The sequence below is a fragment of the Ptiloglossa arizonensis genome, chromosome 8 (assembly GCF_051014685.1).
Source record: "Ptiloglossa arizonensis isolate GNS036 chromosome 8, iyPtiAriz1_principal, whole genome shotgun sequence".
Taxonomy (NCBI): Eukaryota; Metazoa; Arthropoda; class Insecta; order Hymenoptera; family Colletidae; genus Ptiloglossa; species Ptiloglossa arizonensis.
The window spans coordinates 6,093,156-6,112,318 of record NC_135055.1 but is presented as its reverse complement, the minus strand read 5'-3'; the positions used below and the strand labels follow the sequence as shown (position 1 = coordinate 6,112,318).

The 19,163-nt window shown below is 43.8% G+C and overlaps 1 protein-coding gene and 1 long non-coding RNA gene across 4 annotated transcripts in view; one reads left to right on the top strand and one right to left on the bottom strand.

Moving 5' to 3' along the window:
* Positions 1-19,163, bottom strand: part of LOC143150023 (uncharacterized) — a 58,059-nt gene that overhangs the window by 12,312 nt on the left and 26,584 nt on the right. The window lies entirely within an intron of this gene.
* The window catches only part of LOC143150022 (uncharacterized), a 113,868-nt gene that overhangs the window by 89,143 nt on the left and 5,562 nt on the right, over positions 1-19,163 (top strand). Inside the window, exons 3-10 of one of the 3 annotated variants that reach the window (XM_076318011.1) lie at positions 7,579-8,085; positions 8,633-9,176; positions 9,234-9,566; positions 10,735-11,691; positions 12,616-12,861; positions 16,487-16,671; positions 17,261-17,509; positions 18,461-18,622. In XM_076318011.1, coding sequence (XP_076174126.1) covers positions 7,579-8,085; positions 8,633-9,176; positions 9,234-9,566; positions 10,735-11,691; positions 12,616-12,861; positions 16,487-16,671; positions 17,261-17,509; positions 18,461-18,622 — 3,183 coding nt within the window. Of the gene's footprint in view, positions 1-7,578; positions 8,086-8,632; positions 9,567-10,734; positions 11,692-12,615; positions 12,862-16,486; positions 16,672-17,260; positions 17,510-18,460; positions 18,623-19,163 lie in introns of all 3 variants that reach the window. The other 2 variants (XM_076318010.1, XM_076318009.1) reach the window with 2 other exon arrangements.

Below are 19,163 nucleotides of genomic sequence, written 5' to 3'. Positions count from 1 at the left end.
TGTTGATATCAGAGAAGGTATCAAGAGAATGTTCACGATGTGAATGTTGAAAAGGGTATCAACAGGATATTGAGGATGTCGAGGAAGAGGATACATCGACAAATTGTTGATGGTGTTGATGTTGAATGACGTATCGAGAATTTGTTGATGCAGTATCAATATGCGTTGATCGCATCGATGTCATAGAATATATCAAGAACACGTCGATAGAATGTTGATAGTGTCGATGTCGGAGATGGTATCAAGAGAATGTTCACGATGTGATTGTTGAAAAGCGTATCAACAGGATGTTGAGGATGTCGAGGTAGAGGATACATCGACAAATTGTTGATGGTGTTGATATCAGAGAAGGTATCAAGAGAATGTTCACGATGTGAATGTTGAAAAGGGTATCAACAGGATATTGAGGATGTCGAGGTAGAGGATACATCGACAAATTGTTGATGGTGTTGATGTTGAATGACGTATCGAGAATTTGTTGACGCAGTATCAACATGTGTTGATCGCATCGATGTCAGAGAATATATCAAGAACAAGTCGATAGAATGTTGATAATGTCGATGTCAGAGATGGTATCAAGAGAATGTTCACGTTGCGAATATTCAAGAGACTTATCAACAGGATGTTGAAGTAGAGAATATACCGACAAATTGTTGATACTGTAGGTGTCAGAGAATGTAGCAGCAATATGCTTTAATTGTATCGATGTCAGAGAATGTATCAACAACATGTGTCGATGATATTGACGTTAGAGAATGTATAAAAAACACATCGGTAAAATGATGATAATGTTGATGTCAAACGACGAGAGAATGTTGGCAGTTTCGATGTGAAAAGGTGTACCGATACTATAATATTTTAATAGCGTCGTTTGCAAAGAATGTATCGTCACTATTTTGATAATGTTGTTTGCAAAGGACGTACCGAACATATGTTGATGATGTCGATGTCAAAAGACGTATTGTCAGAGTGCTGACGGTGTCGATGTCAAAAGTCGTTCCGACAACGTGATTATTGACCCAGAAGCGGGGTCTCAAGTTATAAAAGTTTCGCGTGAAAATGAGTAGCTGTCATTGGGGCATTCTCGTATCCGTTATCGAGGGCGACCGTGGCTGTTCTTTACGATCATAATTGAATAAAAATCGATCTTAATTAGAAGCTGTTCTTAGCGCATTTACTACCAGTTTCTGCTTCATTTTCTATCATGCGCGACCGATAACGGGTACACCCGGTTCGGTCACCCTAACTTCGTCGTTCCAGCAACGACGACCGCCTCCGGAATGCTAATCCAACGAGCCCAGTCCCTTGATCTTGCTCGCGAGCATATCTCGACTAACCCACTTTCGCGTTTCGCGATTACACTCGCCTCAGAGCTGGTTTTTCCACGCATTCCGGAGATCATTACCAATTAATGTTCCGATTTCCTGGAATGTCGCCGTGAAAACGACCGAAACGGTTTCCCAGCGGTGAATGCCACAAAGATCACAAAGCTCGCGGATATTTGAACTCGGTTTTCTGTTTTTGCATTCGTGTCCAGGGTAACGTTTAACCGTTTGCACTCTCGTCCACTTCATTTACCGTAATGTTTTCCAATATGGGAAACTCTCAGAATATCGTGTCTCGTAAAATGTAAAAGTACACAAAATATTCAAACAATTAAATATCGCGCTCGCATACAAAATTGATGTTCACGAGTACTTTCGTTTTTAAATATTTCGTCGGCAAAAAAATTTATAAAATGTACACTCCCACCATTCGATCGTTTAATTTAAAATCACCCTGTTTAATTGTTTCTGCACTTCAATTACGTTTCTATTGTTTAACGAGGCAATTGTTTGACGTCGTTGACGGTTGAGAGAATTAAAATTGAAACAACGAGACGGTCTCTTCGAGCACCAAATTATACAAGATACGAACAATCGAGACGATCCACCTTATGAATCATCCTGTAGCGGCGAGAGGAGGACGGGAAAAAATGACGCGAAATTGAGCACCCCGTGGCCTCGTCTCGTCAGCGTTAATATTCCATTCAGCGTTCAAGTTGAATCGCAGCGAGACGCTCTCATTGTCAAGGAATTCTAAATTTACATGATGCATGCGTCCACGTCGCGCGACGACAAGGGTGAACGCTTAAGCGTCTAACGCGCGACCGTGTCTGGCCTGAGGAGGGTGGGCGTCATTCAACGAGGGTACGACGGGGTCCCGTGGGCGCGTTTCCAACGAAACCCATCGTCCACCCACACGTGCGAGAAAATAGTTTCAGATACCCCAGTACACATCCACCAATGAAAAAAAAATATATAATCGGGGGATGAGGCGAGAAAATAGTTTTAGATACCCCGGCACACATCCACGAAAAAAAAAAAAAATAGAATCGGGGGATGGGGCGAGAAAATAGTTTTAGATACCCCGGCACACATCCACCAATGAAAAAAAATATATAGAATCGGGGGATGGGGCGAGAAAATAGTTTTAGATACCCCGGCACACATTCACCAATGAAAAAAAAAATATATAATCGGGGGATGAGGCGAGAAAATAGTTTTAGATACCCCGGCACACATCCACGAAAAAAAAAAAAAATAGAATCGGGGGATGGGGCGAGAAAATAGTTTTAGATACCCCGGCACACATCCACCAATGAAAAAAAATATATAGAATCGGGGGATGGGGCGAGAAAATAGTTTTAGATACCCCGGCACACATCCACGAAAAAAAATATAGAACCGGGGGATGGGGCGAGAAAATAGTTTTAGATACCCCGGCACACATCCACGAAAAAAAAAAAAAATAGAATTAGGGGATGGGGCGAGAAAATAGTTTTAGATACCCCGACACACATCCACGAAAAAAAAAAAAAATAGAATTGGGGGATGGGGCGAGAAAATAGTTTTAGATAGCCCGGCACACATCCACGAAAAAAAAAAAAAAAAATAGAATTAGGGGATGGGACGAGAAAATAGTTTCAGATACCCCGACACACATCCACCAATGAAAAAAATATAGAACCGGGGGATGGGGCGAGAAAAAGGTGGTCTCGGGCACACTTCTTTACGCTTCGCCCCGTATCGCCCTCGGATCGTTTTCATCCATGGCTAATCTCGAAACTTTTTGGCATCGGGAGCGTAGAAATGAGAAATAACACCTGACGACGTTTCGCGCACGGGATACCGCTCGAGAGGATGTTCAAGTGTGCTGATAACATCCGGCGGAAAGATCTCTGTCAAAGGAGAGGCTTGAATTGGACGAACCTGGTTAAAGAGAGAGAGAAAGAGAGAGAGAAACGCATGAGATAGCCCGAAAGGATGAAATTAGAGCTGGGATTAATTCGAATAATTTAATGTTCGAATACTTTACGGGTATTTGAATACTAAGAACAAATTTCGAATATTTCGGTATTCGAATATTATTCCCCGAATACTAGTATTCGAATTCTGCTATTGGAATGTCATTATTCGAATTTTGCTATTGGAATGTCATTATTTGAATTTTGCTATTTGCATGTTATTATTCAGATTTTGCTATTGGAATGTCATTATTCGAATGCTAATATCGAACGTCATTATTCGAATGCTAATAGAGGAACGTCATTATTTGAATATTACTAGCGGAATGCCGTTTTGGATGAAAGTAATTCTGATACAGACAATGCATATAAATGTTATATCTTATCGGCAAGTGACGTGGGTCACGCATACGAATGAACCGTTACAGTGAGTAATTCGATGATTCTTGGAAGAAGATCAATAATCTAAATCTACATACATGTATAGATAATATGTGAAATGCAAGTATTGTATCATTTCTTCAATGAAAATGAAATGTAAGAATAATTGACAGACTCAAAGAACTTGATTCATAATTCACTGTACATTATTTGAATCGGTGCACAAAGAATTCAAATATTTAACTTCGAGCAGTCAAGTATTCGAATACTTATATTCAACTAATCGGGAATTCGAATTCTTAAATTCAAGTACTCGTACATTCGAATTCCTAAAATCCAAGTACTCGTATATACAAATACTTAATTTCAACTACTCATATATTTGAATAGTACTCTCAATTATTCGAGTGCTCGTATATTCGAATTCTTAAATTCAAGTACTCATACATTCGAATTCCTAAAATGCAAGTACTCGTATATACAAATACTTAATTTCAACTACTCATATATTTGAATAGTACTCTCAATTATTCGAGTGCTCGTATATTCGAATTCTTAAATTCAAGTACTCGTACAATCGAATTCCTAAAATCCAAGTACTCGTATATGCAAATACTTAATTTCAACTACTCATACATCTGAATAGTACTCTCAAGTATTCGAGTGCTCGTATATTCGAATAGTACTCTCAATTATTCAAGTACTCATATATTCGAATAGTACTTTCAATTATTCAAGTATTCGGATATAATTCTATTTATATCCGCCCAAAAATTTGAATCTTTAAAATATTTAAACGTAACAATAGTTCTGCAAGAAATTCCAGACTTTTTCAAAAAACGTTGTACTTTCGTTGCGAAAGAATTTGCCGAGTCATTTCGACGATCCTAGGACCCAGACTCGCTGACTTTAGTCATGAAACTCGAGCATCGCATACTGTCATCAGCGTTTTCGTTCCATGGCAATTATTGCACTCGCGAAGCCGCGACAGTTCCCAATTCTAACTTGGAGGTGTATCGTCATTATATATACCGGGAATGTTCAATCTCGATCGGCTTAAAATAGTTCTGTCTTTTATGTGACAAAATGGGAACAATCAATTCACTCGAAAGCGGGGTGAGTAGTGATTTTTACTCGTTTACGTATTAATCTAACGAGAGAAAAGCATTCGTTATGGAATAAAAATTCGTCTTGACGAAATAGAATATTACAATTGATCAAAGACTAATTAAAATACCAACGAGGAGAAATTTCTCACCCGATTCTTCTCTAGAAAATTTAAATGAAAGAAAGTTTGAATCTATTTGCGCTTATTAAGATCGCGAAGATACGTGTCAAATTTGCGGCACATCGAAATGACAATCGTCACGAAGTCCGAGGTTAACCTTTCTGGGTCAGCGTTCATCGAAACTGAATTATACAATTTATTTTCGTAACGATTACGCTCATCGTGGATTTCTACTCCGTGCACCTTCCCCACTCGTGTCTATCGTAATATCCGAATTCGATATTGTCCGAGAAATACGAAAGAGTCTAACCCGTCGATGATACCACCCTACGAGCACACGGTGCTCCGCAATCTCCGCCACTGACCTAACCCAAACCTGTCTCGGTTGCTTGTCGATCGAACGTCACGAAATTTTGAAGCGAGGGGAATTCCCGGACGAAAATTAAGACCGACCCGATACTCCGCTGAATTATTCAACGGGGCCTTTCATTAACGCCAGCTGACCGTCCCGAAAGTTTCACGGGCTGGGTGAGAGGGGGTCGGAGGGGAGAAAACAGTCTTTTCGCGCCCGCTGGCGCCGTCCGTCCATTTAACTTCGGGCTGAACTTTCATTTCCTGGCAGCCGGCGATAAGGCGGTCGGCCGTCAACGCGAGTCGGAGGACCCCTTAACCAGAAAACCCGAATAGAATTTCTTCTCAGAGTCCAGGATGAATTATCAACCCGGATTACCAAGGGATATAGGCGGCTCGGATGATTATAACTTGGCTAAGCTGTAGCTAGGTCTGCCACCCTGTGCCATAGCGCTCGCAGCGGTGTCGAACAGTGATATTTAATTCCTCGAGGAGGCCCCAACGAAGGTAAACCTGGAAATTGGATGAAAACTGGCGTTACTATGGATGTATGTTCGTGGGGATTGTTGAAGCCTTTAATTCGCGCTATATTGATCGGCTGGCAGTAACACTCGTCGAACTGTCATCCATCCGAGGGAAAGTTCCGTCGTTTCTCTGGTTCGGTGTTTGCGGTGCTCGGGGACGAGAATAAACATCAGGATTGACGGTGGTAATGGGCACTGAAGGTGGTCCATTTCCATGGACGTCGTCGTATCAAGGTGTCTTGTTTTACGTTAGGCCTGGTGACTCGAACGAATCGTTGTTCCTTGATCTGGGTTAACCGTGTATGTGTGTACGACTGTGTGCACAATTGGGTACGCCTGTGTAGGATCAGTACCTATTTTGTTGTTCTCTTCCTTCTCCTTGGATCACTGGAGAAGGAATCTTGAAGTTATTAATCCCCGTATAAGCCCCCAAGTAACTTGTACTCGTGCGGTATATTGAAGTATATTTAAGGATATTATATATTACAGTGATATTAGTACTAAACGTAGTGTTGGTGATTGGTTTCGCTTTCCACTAAGGTAGATCGACCGCGTATTGAACTAAGCTAACCGTCTTTGTGCCCTCGGCACGCGTCTTGATCGTCTTTGTTGCGTAAGTCTTATACCGGTCTTTCGTCTTAGTGCGTCTTTTAATTGTCTCGTCTTATTGTCTTCTTACTCGTACTGTCCGCGAGGACACTCAGGACACACGGTCCTGTCCTAACTTCTGGACACACTGTGTTGTACCGTCTGTGACATACTGTCCTCAAACATTCCTTTCGTACTTTATATAGTCATACCCATTCGTTCTCTTTCATTCTATTCCTCAGTCTCTCTCACTTGAGACATTCGGTCACGTTCGGCTATCCTAATCGCTCGTCTTTTCCAAGCATACCTCACTTTCTCCGAGCCACAGGTACTCTCTTTCATCCCCATGCATCCGTACACCTGGTCGTCGTGCAGAACCCCTGTAAAGGGATCCTCGGGCCTATCGTAAAAGCTGGCGGGCAGATCGGCACCAAATGTTTACCTTGACCCGGGTCTGTCCGCACGTGCTGCCTTGTTTAGGCCCACGTCGAAGCAGGCCCAAGCGGACACGGAAAATTCGATAGCACACATGTAAGGAATTACGCAATAATTGTAACAATGCGTATCGTTATGCAGGAGGGAAGGGTCGAAGGAACACTCGTGTAGAATTCAACGATCCCTTGGCACTTTACCGAGGTTTTATCGAAATAGACCAACTGACAAGAATTTCACGGACGTACTTAGCACTTAGATATGACTTAGAGAAGAGTGACCCTCGGGGTCTTCGAAGGGTCTTTGTGTCGTTCGGTGACAAAGAAAGAGTTCGATCTCAGCATGAGGTTCACACGGGGAGTCACGTAGGCTGGTCCAAGAAGTGTTTCGGCTGCCTTACGTTATCCGACTTCTATGAATTGGCTCGCATGGGAACAGAGATTAATCCTAAGAATGCAATACGCTAGGTATCGTAGCATGATTACGGTTTGGTATAACCGTAAAGTGACTGTACGTGAATCGTCGCAATATTTTACGGGTAAACAGTTGTCTGCGATTGATATTAAAAGCGATATCAAAGTATCTCTTTTGAGCGATACTGAAAATCCGATACTACAATTTAAATATACCAGTACGTTCCCCAGTTCGTGCTATTTGTGTATACTTGTACAAGTTTGTCTCCGTCTTGCCAGAAAATGGACCTCGACCTACCCTGTCGATTCGTTAGGGATCTGTCCTGGCCCTAGACGTCTCAGAAACCAAATCCTCATACTGTACTTCGTTTCCAGGGTATCCTGCGCGGCAGGGCGACCAGCCATAAGGATCAAAAGAAGAAGAATGTCGGGTTCCCGGAATGCCTGACAGTGATAATCGGCTATGGCGGTGATGACTGCTTCTCTGATACCGAGGAGGATGACGAGCAGGACTTCGTCGAGTCCTTCAATGGCGATGACGACACGCCACCCGACAGCGAGGAGGAACGAGCCCTGGGTAACCTAACACGCGCCAACACTAGCTTTAATACAATCACTGCCAACCTGACGGAGGTTGTCCCGGCCAACGAGACCAGCAAGCCATCAGCGACCACGAGATCCTTCGCGTCCCTGATGCTGGGGAGGATACAGAAGGACTCAGAGGGCAAAAAGACTACCCTGCTGGTCTCGGTGACACCATTCGGAGGCGACGAGTCTCTGCCCACCGCGAAGAGGCCCAGTGATAAGAAGGTCAATGGATTCGTCAATGGATTCTCCAGTCCCTCCAAGCACAAACCCGCGGAGAACGCTGATAAATCCGAGGTCAGTAGGTCTCAGGTCTGATAGACGAGGGGTCTGTCTGATTTGGAATCTCAACGATTGGGTAATATTTGCGATTTTTTAATTTTGTACACATACGTGTTTAAAGTTCACTGAAGTATTGATATTTCTTCGAGTGGAAAGGATTCATTTTTTCGAAGTAACGAATGGTCGAATCGACAGTACTTGGAACCTTTGTGCCTACTTTTGTCACAATAAATCCCATTCTGGTTATCTTAAATAGATAATCGAAAAGATTCTTATTCTGCGTAAACGCGACTATCGTCTGACCTAAAAAAGTAAGAAACTCGAAAATTGTTGAAATTGTATCGTACTATAGAAGAGAGTATACATTTTTCTTACTTCCAGACTAGGTAGACCCTTTTCAACGATGTTAGAGCGGGATAGAGAGTTGGTTTAAAAATCTTGTAGAATTTGTTCAACGTAGCATTCTCAAGACTCGAAACTTTCGGAAAATCTAATACGAACGGAATCAATTTTGTTTCGTCCCCAAAGTAGACAGACCCCTTGAATTATCGGATATCTGCAGATAACGTTGAAGAGCGTGAAGAAGGTGGACACGGAGGCAAGGAGGGATGACAGGAAGGAGCACAAGCAATCCTTGGGCATGGAGAAGATCGTGGACATGCCCCTGATCACGTCCAACAATTTCATTTCTGTCGTTCAGCGAAACGAGGACTCGGACGAAGTAAAAGAGAAGACGACCGAGGATAACGTCGAGAGAACGCTCGAGCTGGTTAAAGCGGAGAAGAGGGCCAACGTTTTACGCGGTCCAGCCATCAAGAAGGCGGATAACGAGAAACCGAAAGTTCCTGCACAGGTCTCCCAGAACTACCCCAGGACCGATTACGAGCTCTCTGGTGGATTGACGAAAAGATCTCCAGAGATCTTTGGGTCTAGGAACGATGTAATGGAGAAGGGTATCGAGTTGACGTTGACGCCTTTATCGAAGAACGATGAGGAGGCGGCTGAGAGTGACAGGTCTATGCTGAAGGATAGAACCACGGTGACGAGTCACCCTAAGATGACGAACGAAGATTCCTCGTCGTCCTCTGAGGCGCGGAAAGCCGAAGGTGAGCCTGCACTAGCGGAGAAGAAATTCTGTTTCGAGGATAGTCGTGAATTGGCAGGTGAGCCAGATGGGAAAGCGGATGAGGAGGAAGCGACGGAACCACCCGCTCTTCCGAGAAGCCCACCTCCAATCGAGGCCAGGCCTCCTTTTCAAGGTGAGGCCGGCAAACAACAATTGGTCATAACCAGCGAGCCGCGACCGTCTTTCCTTCATGGCGCGGTTCATCTGGAACCGAAGGTGAAGCCTGTGGTGCCCCAAAAGCCGATGAATTTCTCGACGAAGGGTCCAATTACTGCTCCATCGGACGGAAACGGTCAGACGAAGAAGAGCTACGTGCTGCCGCCGCCCTCGGTTCAAAACGCCCATAATAGCAAACCTGCTCAAAGTTCAGGTGAGGTGTTGTCTCAATTGTGATTGTAAATGTAACTGGAATTATGTATCCAATTTTTCTGTATTCAAGTATTCAAATACTCGGACATTTGAGTACTCAAATATTCAAATACTCAGGCGTTTGATTACTCAAATATTCAAATACTCAGGCGTTTGATTACTCAAATATTCAAATACTCAGGCGTTTGAATACTCAAATATTCAAATACTCAGGCGTTTGATTACTCAAATATGCAAATACTCAGGCGTTTGAATACTCAAATATTCAAATACTCAGACATTTGAATACTCAAATATTCAAATACTCAGGCGTTTGAATACTCAAATATTCAAATACTCAGACATTTGAATACTCAAATATTCAAATACTCAGGCGTTTGAACACTCAAATATTCAAATACTCAGATATTTGAATAGTCAAATATTCGAATACTTATATATTATGTTTATTCCCTTATTCGAGCATTCTATATTTTATCTTTAAAAATGTTTATGTATCTACTCCCACATATGTGTAATAAAGATGTTTAGTAGTAATAATAATAATTGCATCTACTTATATCTTTCGAAAGCTATCACTTCTTTGCAAACATATTTTTCAGAAACGGTGTTAATGTTAATATTCGTCGATAGAGTAGCACAGTTTAAAGGATTTTAGGCCGCAGATTGTATCGACTACGGTAGTATAATAGAGAAAATGCGCTGCGTCTTTTTTTTAAAAAACAACATCGATTGACCTTGAAATCTCAGAGAAGGCGATCTTGAGAAAAGAATCGTCCTTGTCACGATACAGTGGTCGTGGAAAGAAAAGAAACGTTTCATTTCGTAGAAGCAAGATAAAAGGATGACATCCAGTGAAAAAAAGCTGCTCCACAGCCAAACTCGAATATACATATACTTGGTATTGAACTGGCTTAAAAATCCTAATTGACGATTACATACGGATCATGTAGGTTTGTCAACGGCAATTCCAATTCCCGATTATATCGATCATCGTTCTAATTCGCCAACTACGCCAATTCGGAGTTCTATACGCCGTGACGAGATACTACAATTAGTCATAAGGAGATCGCGCAAGCCGGCTGAGCCATCTCTCTAATTAATCAAAACGAACCACACCGAGCAAGGCCAACCAATTACCACCATTCACGTCCGTGATTAATTCGCAGGTGCGAGTGGCCTTCCCCCACAGGAGCAGACGAATCCCAGTTGGCCAGTGAAAGAGAAGCTTCTCGAGGAACTTCAGAATCCAGCAACCGAACAGTCTCGCGGCATGTCGGCCGAGAGTGTCTCGAAAGACGCTGACCGTACCAGCCAGATCGCGCGAACTCCGAACACCGCGAAGTCCATTGGTCAAGAACTCGAATCTGCAACGAAATCAGCGCCCGTGGAGTCAAGGATGCCCCAAGCAGCAAAGTCTAAGGCATATTTGAGCGTGGCCAGGAGTCAGATCACGGACGCCGGAGATAACGAGACCCTAGAGGTCGAGGATGAACTACCCGATGTTCAGTGCACGATCACCGACTCGATACGTTCGCCGAGTAAACGAAGAATGGCGCCCAAACCGCCTGCAGCCGAATCGATGGAGGAACTGACACCCAGTGCCTCTCTGTTCGCAAGGAATCCTGGCGCTACCTTCAAATCGGACTCACCGGTGGTACGCGAGAAAGAGAAGAGGGAAAGGGCATCCTCTTGCAGTCCAAAGTTCAGAAAAGCTGTCTCAGAGCTACCAGACCCTACCAATACCCAAACGACGGATCCGGCGTCCAGGAGGACAATATCACTGTCACAGGACAGTCTGACGAGCGGTCAAGAGGTCAGGGAGGAGAAGAAGAGAGGCAGATCGCGTTTCTCTTTGAAGAGATTCCTGAGGATGGGCTCGAGGAAGGATGTAGACATGGTTGGCCACTCGTCCAACGCGAGGATCGACGAAATTCCGACAACGCCGCAACCGAAGCCGCGCTTGGAGATAATTCATCCGCTGGAGTTAGACGGTGCTGCAGTCGAGGTAGTGGGGAACGATCGAATCAGCAGGATAAGCGAGGATCAACCCGATTCCTGCGGTCCTAGAAACGATGCCGGTAGAGCAACTCGATCGCCGTTGTCCGCTGGTACCCATGCAGCTGGTGAGCTTCCTTTTTGATATTCAATCGCCCAGCAAATAGAGGTTTATCCACGATGATGAGGGTGGGATCTGTATCGAGGAACAGTCGACTCTCTGGAGTCTTGGGTTTCATAAAGTCCCAATTTCACGTGATCCTCGCTTGCACGGATCGATGATTTTCGAATCTGATATCCTTTCTGGCGTTCACTTAACGATTTCAATCGCAAATGTGTACAGAGTGCTGAAACAAAGAGGACGATATCCTATTTATCGAAAGGAACGGAAAATGTAACGAACGCTGGTTAAATGACGTTGATTTTGAATCGACGGAAAATTTTCGTTTAGCCAGAAAGTCAGAAACTGTGATTATTCAGGGTGGGTCATTAATTCGAAGATATAGAATAAAACCTTTTCACATGGGGAATTTGAAAATTTATGGATGTTTTTTGGCAAACATCTCGAATCTTTATTTATTATTTCTACTTCCGTCCCAATAATGGTGTTACGATTATTCTTTACAAATATCGATCCACGTAGAAGTCATAAATAATATACAATCACTTGAGTCGAGTTGTACTCGATCACACGTATTCCAAACATTGTTCTGGTAGGAAAAATCTTTCTGTTATATTTCCGATGAATTTTTTCACGTAGACGTGATACGAATCGAAGATACGATTATACACGAAGGTTTCGATATCTCTAATCATTTATAAATCATGAATATCTACCGAAATATTTTCGTTCGCTTTCATGGGTGGCACATACCCTACTTGTTTGCACGTACACTGCGATACTATTCACGCCCACTGTCACTTTAGAGACGATTAACATCGGAACGCGTACCGCCGTAATTCCCAACTGTCCGGATCTTTAATCCCCCCTAGCCTAGCGTTAAAATTACAAGCATCGTAATGTTGCTACAATATTCGACGTCACGTTATAGTGAGACCCGGAAAACCACCACCACCTCCGAGGAACCAGTCCCTGGAGGATTGGTCGCGACTGGATCCAGCGAGCAAACCGGTCAGACCACCGCCGCCGCGCGTCGAGACCAAGCAACTGCCCCCGAGAAGCGACAAGTCATCATCGAAATCATCGTCCACCTCGTCGTCATCGTCATCGTCATCGTCGTCGTCGTCTTGGCAGCCGACGGCCTCGACGACCTCAGACTCGATTTACGCGAATCTGGGTAAGTTCAGGCCCATACAATGTAACTAATGAAACCACGGCAAGTCTCGATGTTGTAACAGCCATACTCACACGAATCCTCGCGCCAGCTGCTTCCTTCTGCGTATTACTTCTAGCGAGTACGTCCCGTGAACAAAATTCGCACCAATTTAGGGGCTGTACAGCCCGTCTGACACTACCCCTACTCCTTCCCATTTCGCGTTTGGGTCTGGCATGTTGAGACGCTTAGAGGCTGCGCGACGCGGGTGCGCAGTATCATTGTCCAGCTGATCGCACGATGAAGCGATTTGAACCTCTCGTAACGTATTTAATGAATACAATTGAACTCGGTTGAAAAGTGCAAAACACCCGGGGATCGACAAAGTTCCAATTAGTTAAATATGACTCCTGTTTTTATCAACTATCCGTTACTTAAAAAAAAAAAATTTAGTCAAGGAACGAAGGAAATATTGAAGAGAAAAAAGTACGCGACAATGAAATATTATTCGTTTTGTCAATTTCCCAAAATTTGTGTAACGTTCGTATAGAAATACTTGTTAATTGAAATCGTTATGTACTCTTGCTCCGGTCTCGCTATATCCCTGCTTGTTCTAACCGAGTTCGAATGTAATAGTTTAATCGTTTCATTGATAACCTATTTTAAAGTTTGTATATCATGGATTATTGGGCACTGTTGTTTCATAAGAATTCATGTGACTCGTTGCACGTAAGTAAATTAGTCTCATCTGTGTTAGGTGTTTTGCGATATTCGAACTGCTCCGTCGCACGGTCATTGACGTAATGATTTTGCGCAGCTCTTTCGCGCAGTCGCCAAGCGCATGTGCGACGGTCACGCGGGCCGAGAAGGGGAAGGGGTAACGTCAAATGGGACGTATATCCCTAAGGGGCATATTCTTGTCACCGATTGTACGTTCCATCGGGAAACAATCCTGTAACGCTGGATAACCGGTGGTTAACTCTCACCCCTTCACGGTCTACGTTTATCTTTTTCGTTCCTCGTTTCGCCGAGTCGACGCGCGATCGTCGTGAAGTTTGGCACTTGGTAATAATTCGTTTTGTTTTTTAAATATTGTCATTAACTTTCTCGTGCTCGACGACCAGCGAAAAAAAAAGAAAAAAAGAGAAAAAGAAAAAAGAAACGCTTCGAACATTGAGACAAGAGAATCAGTAAACTTATTCTTATTGGAAACGCGAAATAGTCAACTTTACGATATTCTCGATCTATTTCTTAACTTTGCTATATGCCATACGCGTTTTTATACTGTGCGACTAATCTTTCGAAAGACTATATCCTGTTTTCTCGACTAACTGCCTCTCAGAGATATTATATACGAAGATTCACGATTTTCTGTGATACATCTTATTTACCATGTTACTGTGCACCGTAAACGACGGAATTGAACGCGACGTCGCGGTCGTCCTGGAATCGCGATTCGCTATTTTCGATACAGAAATTTCTTACCGTTGTCTAGACACACGCCTCTTAGATACACGAGTGCGATCGAAAGTTTGAGAATGGCTGGCTGGAGAAACAGAAGAAAAAGTAAAAAAGAAACGAAACAAAATAATGCGAACACTAGTTGTTACGAGTCGACGCACACCGTTTGTAAATAGAACGAAAGCAACGATGATTCTGTAACCACGAATTTCTGTGTCTGAAATAAACGTTTGTTGCCTGAAAAATCATGAGAGCCTTGTTTTCTTGGTCACGTAATGCATTCTCGACGCCACGGTATTTTGTTCGTTGCATCCGTCGCGTCCGATCCCGCGTGATTTTGTCTCTCACTATCTCACTCTCTTTCTCTCTCACTCTCTCTGATCCCGCAATCACGCGCGTGTTTTGTCCTTCCATAACAAACGAACGGAAGCCTCGACGATGCGAAACGACGAAGCGAAAAAAAAAAAAAAGAAAAGAAAACGCACGATCGATTCCTTTGATAACTGTTATTGGATTGCGGTCGTTCGACGTTTGCCCGGTTCGATTTGGGTCTGCTTCATCGTTAACCGCATGCACCGATGAGACTGCGTTCAGAGACTACTCGGGTGTTCGTATACACAGATTTCCTTCTATTTTTTTTTTCTTTTTTTTTTAAATCATTCGTCATTCCTTTCACGTTTCTTTCCCACGGTGTTTCTATCTTCATTTTTTTCTTCTGCGAGCTGCTCCACTATTAGCAAAGGTAAACTTAACAACGACTATTTGAACACTTTTATCCTTTATTCCGGGCCCCGAACAAGAAATTGATTCTGCTTTGCTCGATACTTAACAGTCGGGGAGGGTGGAGGAGGGATGCCTCTTCGTTTCTAGCTCGCTGTAAATAGTAAACACGTTGGTATGATGTTCGACCGTAGTACTATTGTGTTATGCAAGGTTTCCTTAACCGACCCTGGGTACAACTAACGCCGCATGTATTGATTGCATATTAGCATCGTGCTCTCCTTTGGTCGAACCTTGATAACGAATGCCTGCCAATTCCAGGATTCCCAATGATTGCGCAGGGACTCCAAACGGCACTTAATTCGACGCGTTTCGCTCGGGATTTACAGAACACTATCGAACCCTTTAGTTGTGCGATTACTATCGTCGAGGGCCTGGTTGTTCGGCGTGCGTATCGCAAACAAATAGATTTCGCGATTTTTGGTTCGATCGAGCACCCAGAAATGAACTCGTAAGAGTCAAAAGAAGCTTGCACGTGGCATGTACAAAGAAAGCTAATAGAACAAGAGATTAGAATTCCTGTACTGCAAAATATTGACAGAAATGCGTCATCTTTTTCCAATATCAATTCTTCGAACCACTCTAAACTAAAAAGTCCCGTTTCGGTTTGTAATCCGATGTTTCGTTATTGAAATATTAAAAAGTTTTCGCGCACGAGGACACGCACGCACAGTTGCGTTGACAGCTGACTGGGATGCGAATGACGTTGGCAGTCAGCTGCAATAAACATTAATCGATCGTATCTCGATAACGAAGCTGTACGGTACAAAACGGTAAGAGACTTTTTAATTCCTTTTTACACAAGGGATTGATTCCTGAAAGAAGATCTCATATTTTTGTAAACATCTTGTATAATTAACAAAACTCTTGGAGCAATTTAATAACGTAGATTCCCTTTCCCCTTAGAGTAGCACGAAAACACGAGTTAAACGGTCGAATAAATCGTGTAATTCTTTTCTACGCACACTCTGCCTATCTCTAGAAATGTTTGCCTTTTCAATCACTCGAAACCTACTATTACCGAATACCAAAACACCTAACCGTCACGCCTGTAGACGTAGAGAAAACGTCCCACGAAGCTATCGAACTTCTCACCGAAACCCGTTCGTTTATTTTCCGCTCGATTTCACATCGAAAATTCGTTGAGGGTTTCTCATCCGTTTCGCGCGAGCGGGTACTCGTCGCAGGGGTCGCGCGAGTAGCGAGTTCGCGAACGTTACGTGCCCAACGGTCGCTTCTAGCCCTGGCAGGTAACAACCTGCTATGCGCGCTAGCGCGTCTCTAGAGTATACTGGAACGAAACTCGTCCTCCTAGCACGCTAGTTACGGTAGCTAGCCTGTTTCGTGACATGCCTTGTGTCTTGTGGTACTAACCCGTGGCGCTTGACGATGGCGGACGTGCCTGCAGCAGCGGAGGATGTTACAGGTGAGGTGCGCAGCTCGTTGGCACCCTCGAAACCTCAACGAACCGCCAGCATGAGGGACCAGGCGACCTCGCAGCCGATACTCAAGAAACACGGTACCTCCAATCCGGCCCTCAATCAGGATTACGAGGCCGTTGCGGTTACTGCACCACCCACATCCGATTCTCTGGTAACGCTGCTACTTAATGGGCATTTAACGAATCTGCAACGACTGTGGAAACGTACAGTAAGTCGAAAGAAAGGTGTTCAAGAATTTAGAAGTGAAATCATATCCGGTGTTAACACCTGAAACCTTCTTACTCCGAAATGATCTGAGATCTGGGGTTGTCTCAAGGGTGTCTGGTCGAACTACTCGAGAAACATGGTGCAAAAAGCATACAGCAGCCTTCAAATTCTTGAACACCTTGCCTTCGACATCCTGTATGTCCCGTTTCGTGGAATGGTTTTGGGATTGAGGTGCCGTTGCAGACGGTAGACTGAAATATTGGCCAGCGGAAGAGTGCAAAGACTGTTAGCTACTTTCGAAGATTTGTGTCCTTAATGCCTCGGAATTTAGAGCCACGTTACTCTTGCTGGGTATCCAGCGAGCATCGTGAAAAGATCTTCGCCAAGGCTAACGGCCACCTACGTCCCGAACAAGCACCCGAACGGATATATCGATCCCAAATTACGCGAACAACTGATGTACCCGAAGCCGGGTCGCGTCGTTCGCAGGTTAATCGCTAATCTCAACCGGTTCTTCGTGACTCTTTTTCCAGACGTCTAACGACAGTCATGTTTACGAGTGCCTTTCCAGCTCGCCGGAGTGCGACTCGAATCTCGAGCTACGACACGGGGGTGGATCTCATCTCACCTGCAAGCGGAAATCCGACAGCAACGCGATGGAGCCGACTGCGGAATTCAAATTCCATCATCAGACATTCGTCAGATCGACCTCGTTGCCGTATTGCGGTAGCGAGACCGAGAGCGAGCTTTACGCCCCGTACGGTTTTTACACCGGCGACGAGGTACGATTCCTCGGTATTTCTTGGCAAGGACACCACGATCGCACGAAATACCAAGCTGCTCTGGAAGTTCGTGTCGATTTGCAACGGATACGGACACGGGGAGTCCCTGGTCGCATCGGTCCAGCGAAACTGTTCGAAATATTCGTTCAAGTTTGCCCGTCTGTCCGACAAGCGATAAATAGCGCTCGAAAAAATGCGCAGCAATTTTTCTGTTTACGGTTTTCTCCAAATTTCACTCGAATTTTTCGATCTACGTATCTTTACAGCTCCTAGGGATCTATAAGTGGTCATTACAGGGAACTTTTTGTTTTCTTAAAGTTTAGCCGTCCTTTAAAGCAATGATTTTTAATCTTCAAATTTTTAAATAATGGTCACACATGTGTAAATTAAAAATCTCTTTGATTCTTTGATTGAGGTGTGTAGATAAACTTTTCTTGGTACACATACATATCTTTACGTGTGACTTCAACGAAATCGAATGTATACAATTGAAAAAATTCCTGCGGCTTTTCAAAGTGTAGATGAATCTATGCACGAGATTTGAAAGCGTTGCGTTGAACAGTTTTCCCGATAAAAATTCTCGAGCGATTGTTCAATTGTAGGATCGGGTACTGGTCGGTTCCCCTTGAGCTACTGCCCTCATCTTGCGCCACGCCAGGCACGCCCCTCACTTTCCAGTAGAGTGGAGGTGGTCCCTCGGTAGTCCTGAGCGGCCAATTCATTTCGCTCCGATCGTAATGAAACTTGTAGCGTCTCGATCGTCGTGAAAATTTAATTTTATTATCTCGCGGCCGTGGTTTCGCGGTATCCGCGAAACTTTGCTCAACGCCGGGAAAGTTGGCGGCTTGGAGCCGCGACTTTTCTTATTTAATAAAGCGGCTGGGAAACAATTTTACTTCGAGATAGCTTTATCAGCCGCGCGGCTTTTATAATGGAATTTTTAAAATGCAGGGTCCCGAGGAGGATCAGGACTGGAAGAGCAAGGACGACGAGTTAAGGATAAGCCGATTGAGGCAACGCAGGGGTCGCAGTATAGTTCATCGGAGCCTCGAGGATAATTACGGCGCCGTGGTGGTCGCGAATCACGAAGCGCTGGCGCAGTTTCTCGAGCAGGTATTCCTCGACTTTTTCGCGATTTATTATCCCGGAAGTTCCGTTCGAGAGCCAATAGCTCCGCTGGTTTCGCGTGACTCGATTCGACGATGTTCGTTAACGCGTCGCGTGCCAAACCGATTTCGCGAATATTTCCTCAGGGGCCAACTCGATTCTAATCACGATTTTGCACTTTTCTTTGATACTGTACAAGGTGGCCAATTTAACGCGGTCATCGTATATATATATATATTGTTTCATTCCATTGGAAAATGCCTCGAAGAAGGAAAACTTACCACCTGTGGGAAAATGGTTCGAGATCACGTTTCTTAAAATTTCAAGGTCACCCGTGTTATTTTAAACGGCATTATATCGCGTTGACATTTTTTTTAATAATAAAAGTGTATTTATCGACAGCGAAGTTAGTTAGGCACTCGAATTTGCAGTGAGGTAACGGTTGTGCAACAGTAATTATATTAAAGGTTTTATTATATGCATGCTGACTGCTCTGTTGCTTGGAAATTAAAAGAAAAAGAAAAAATTGCTACGTTATTTCTTATCA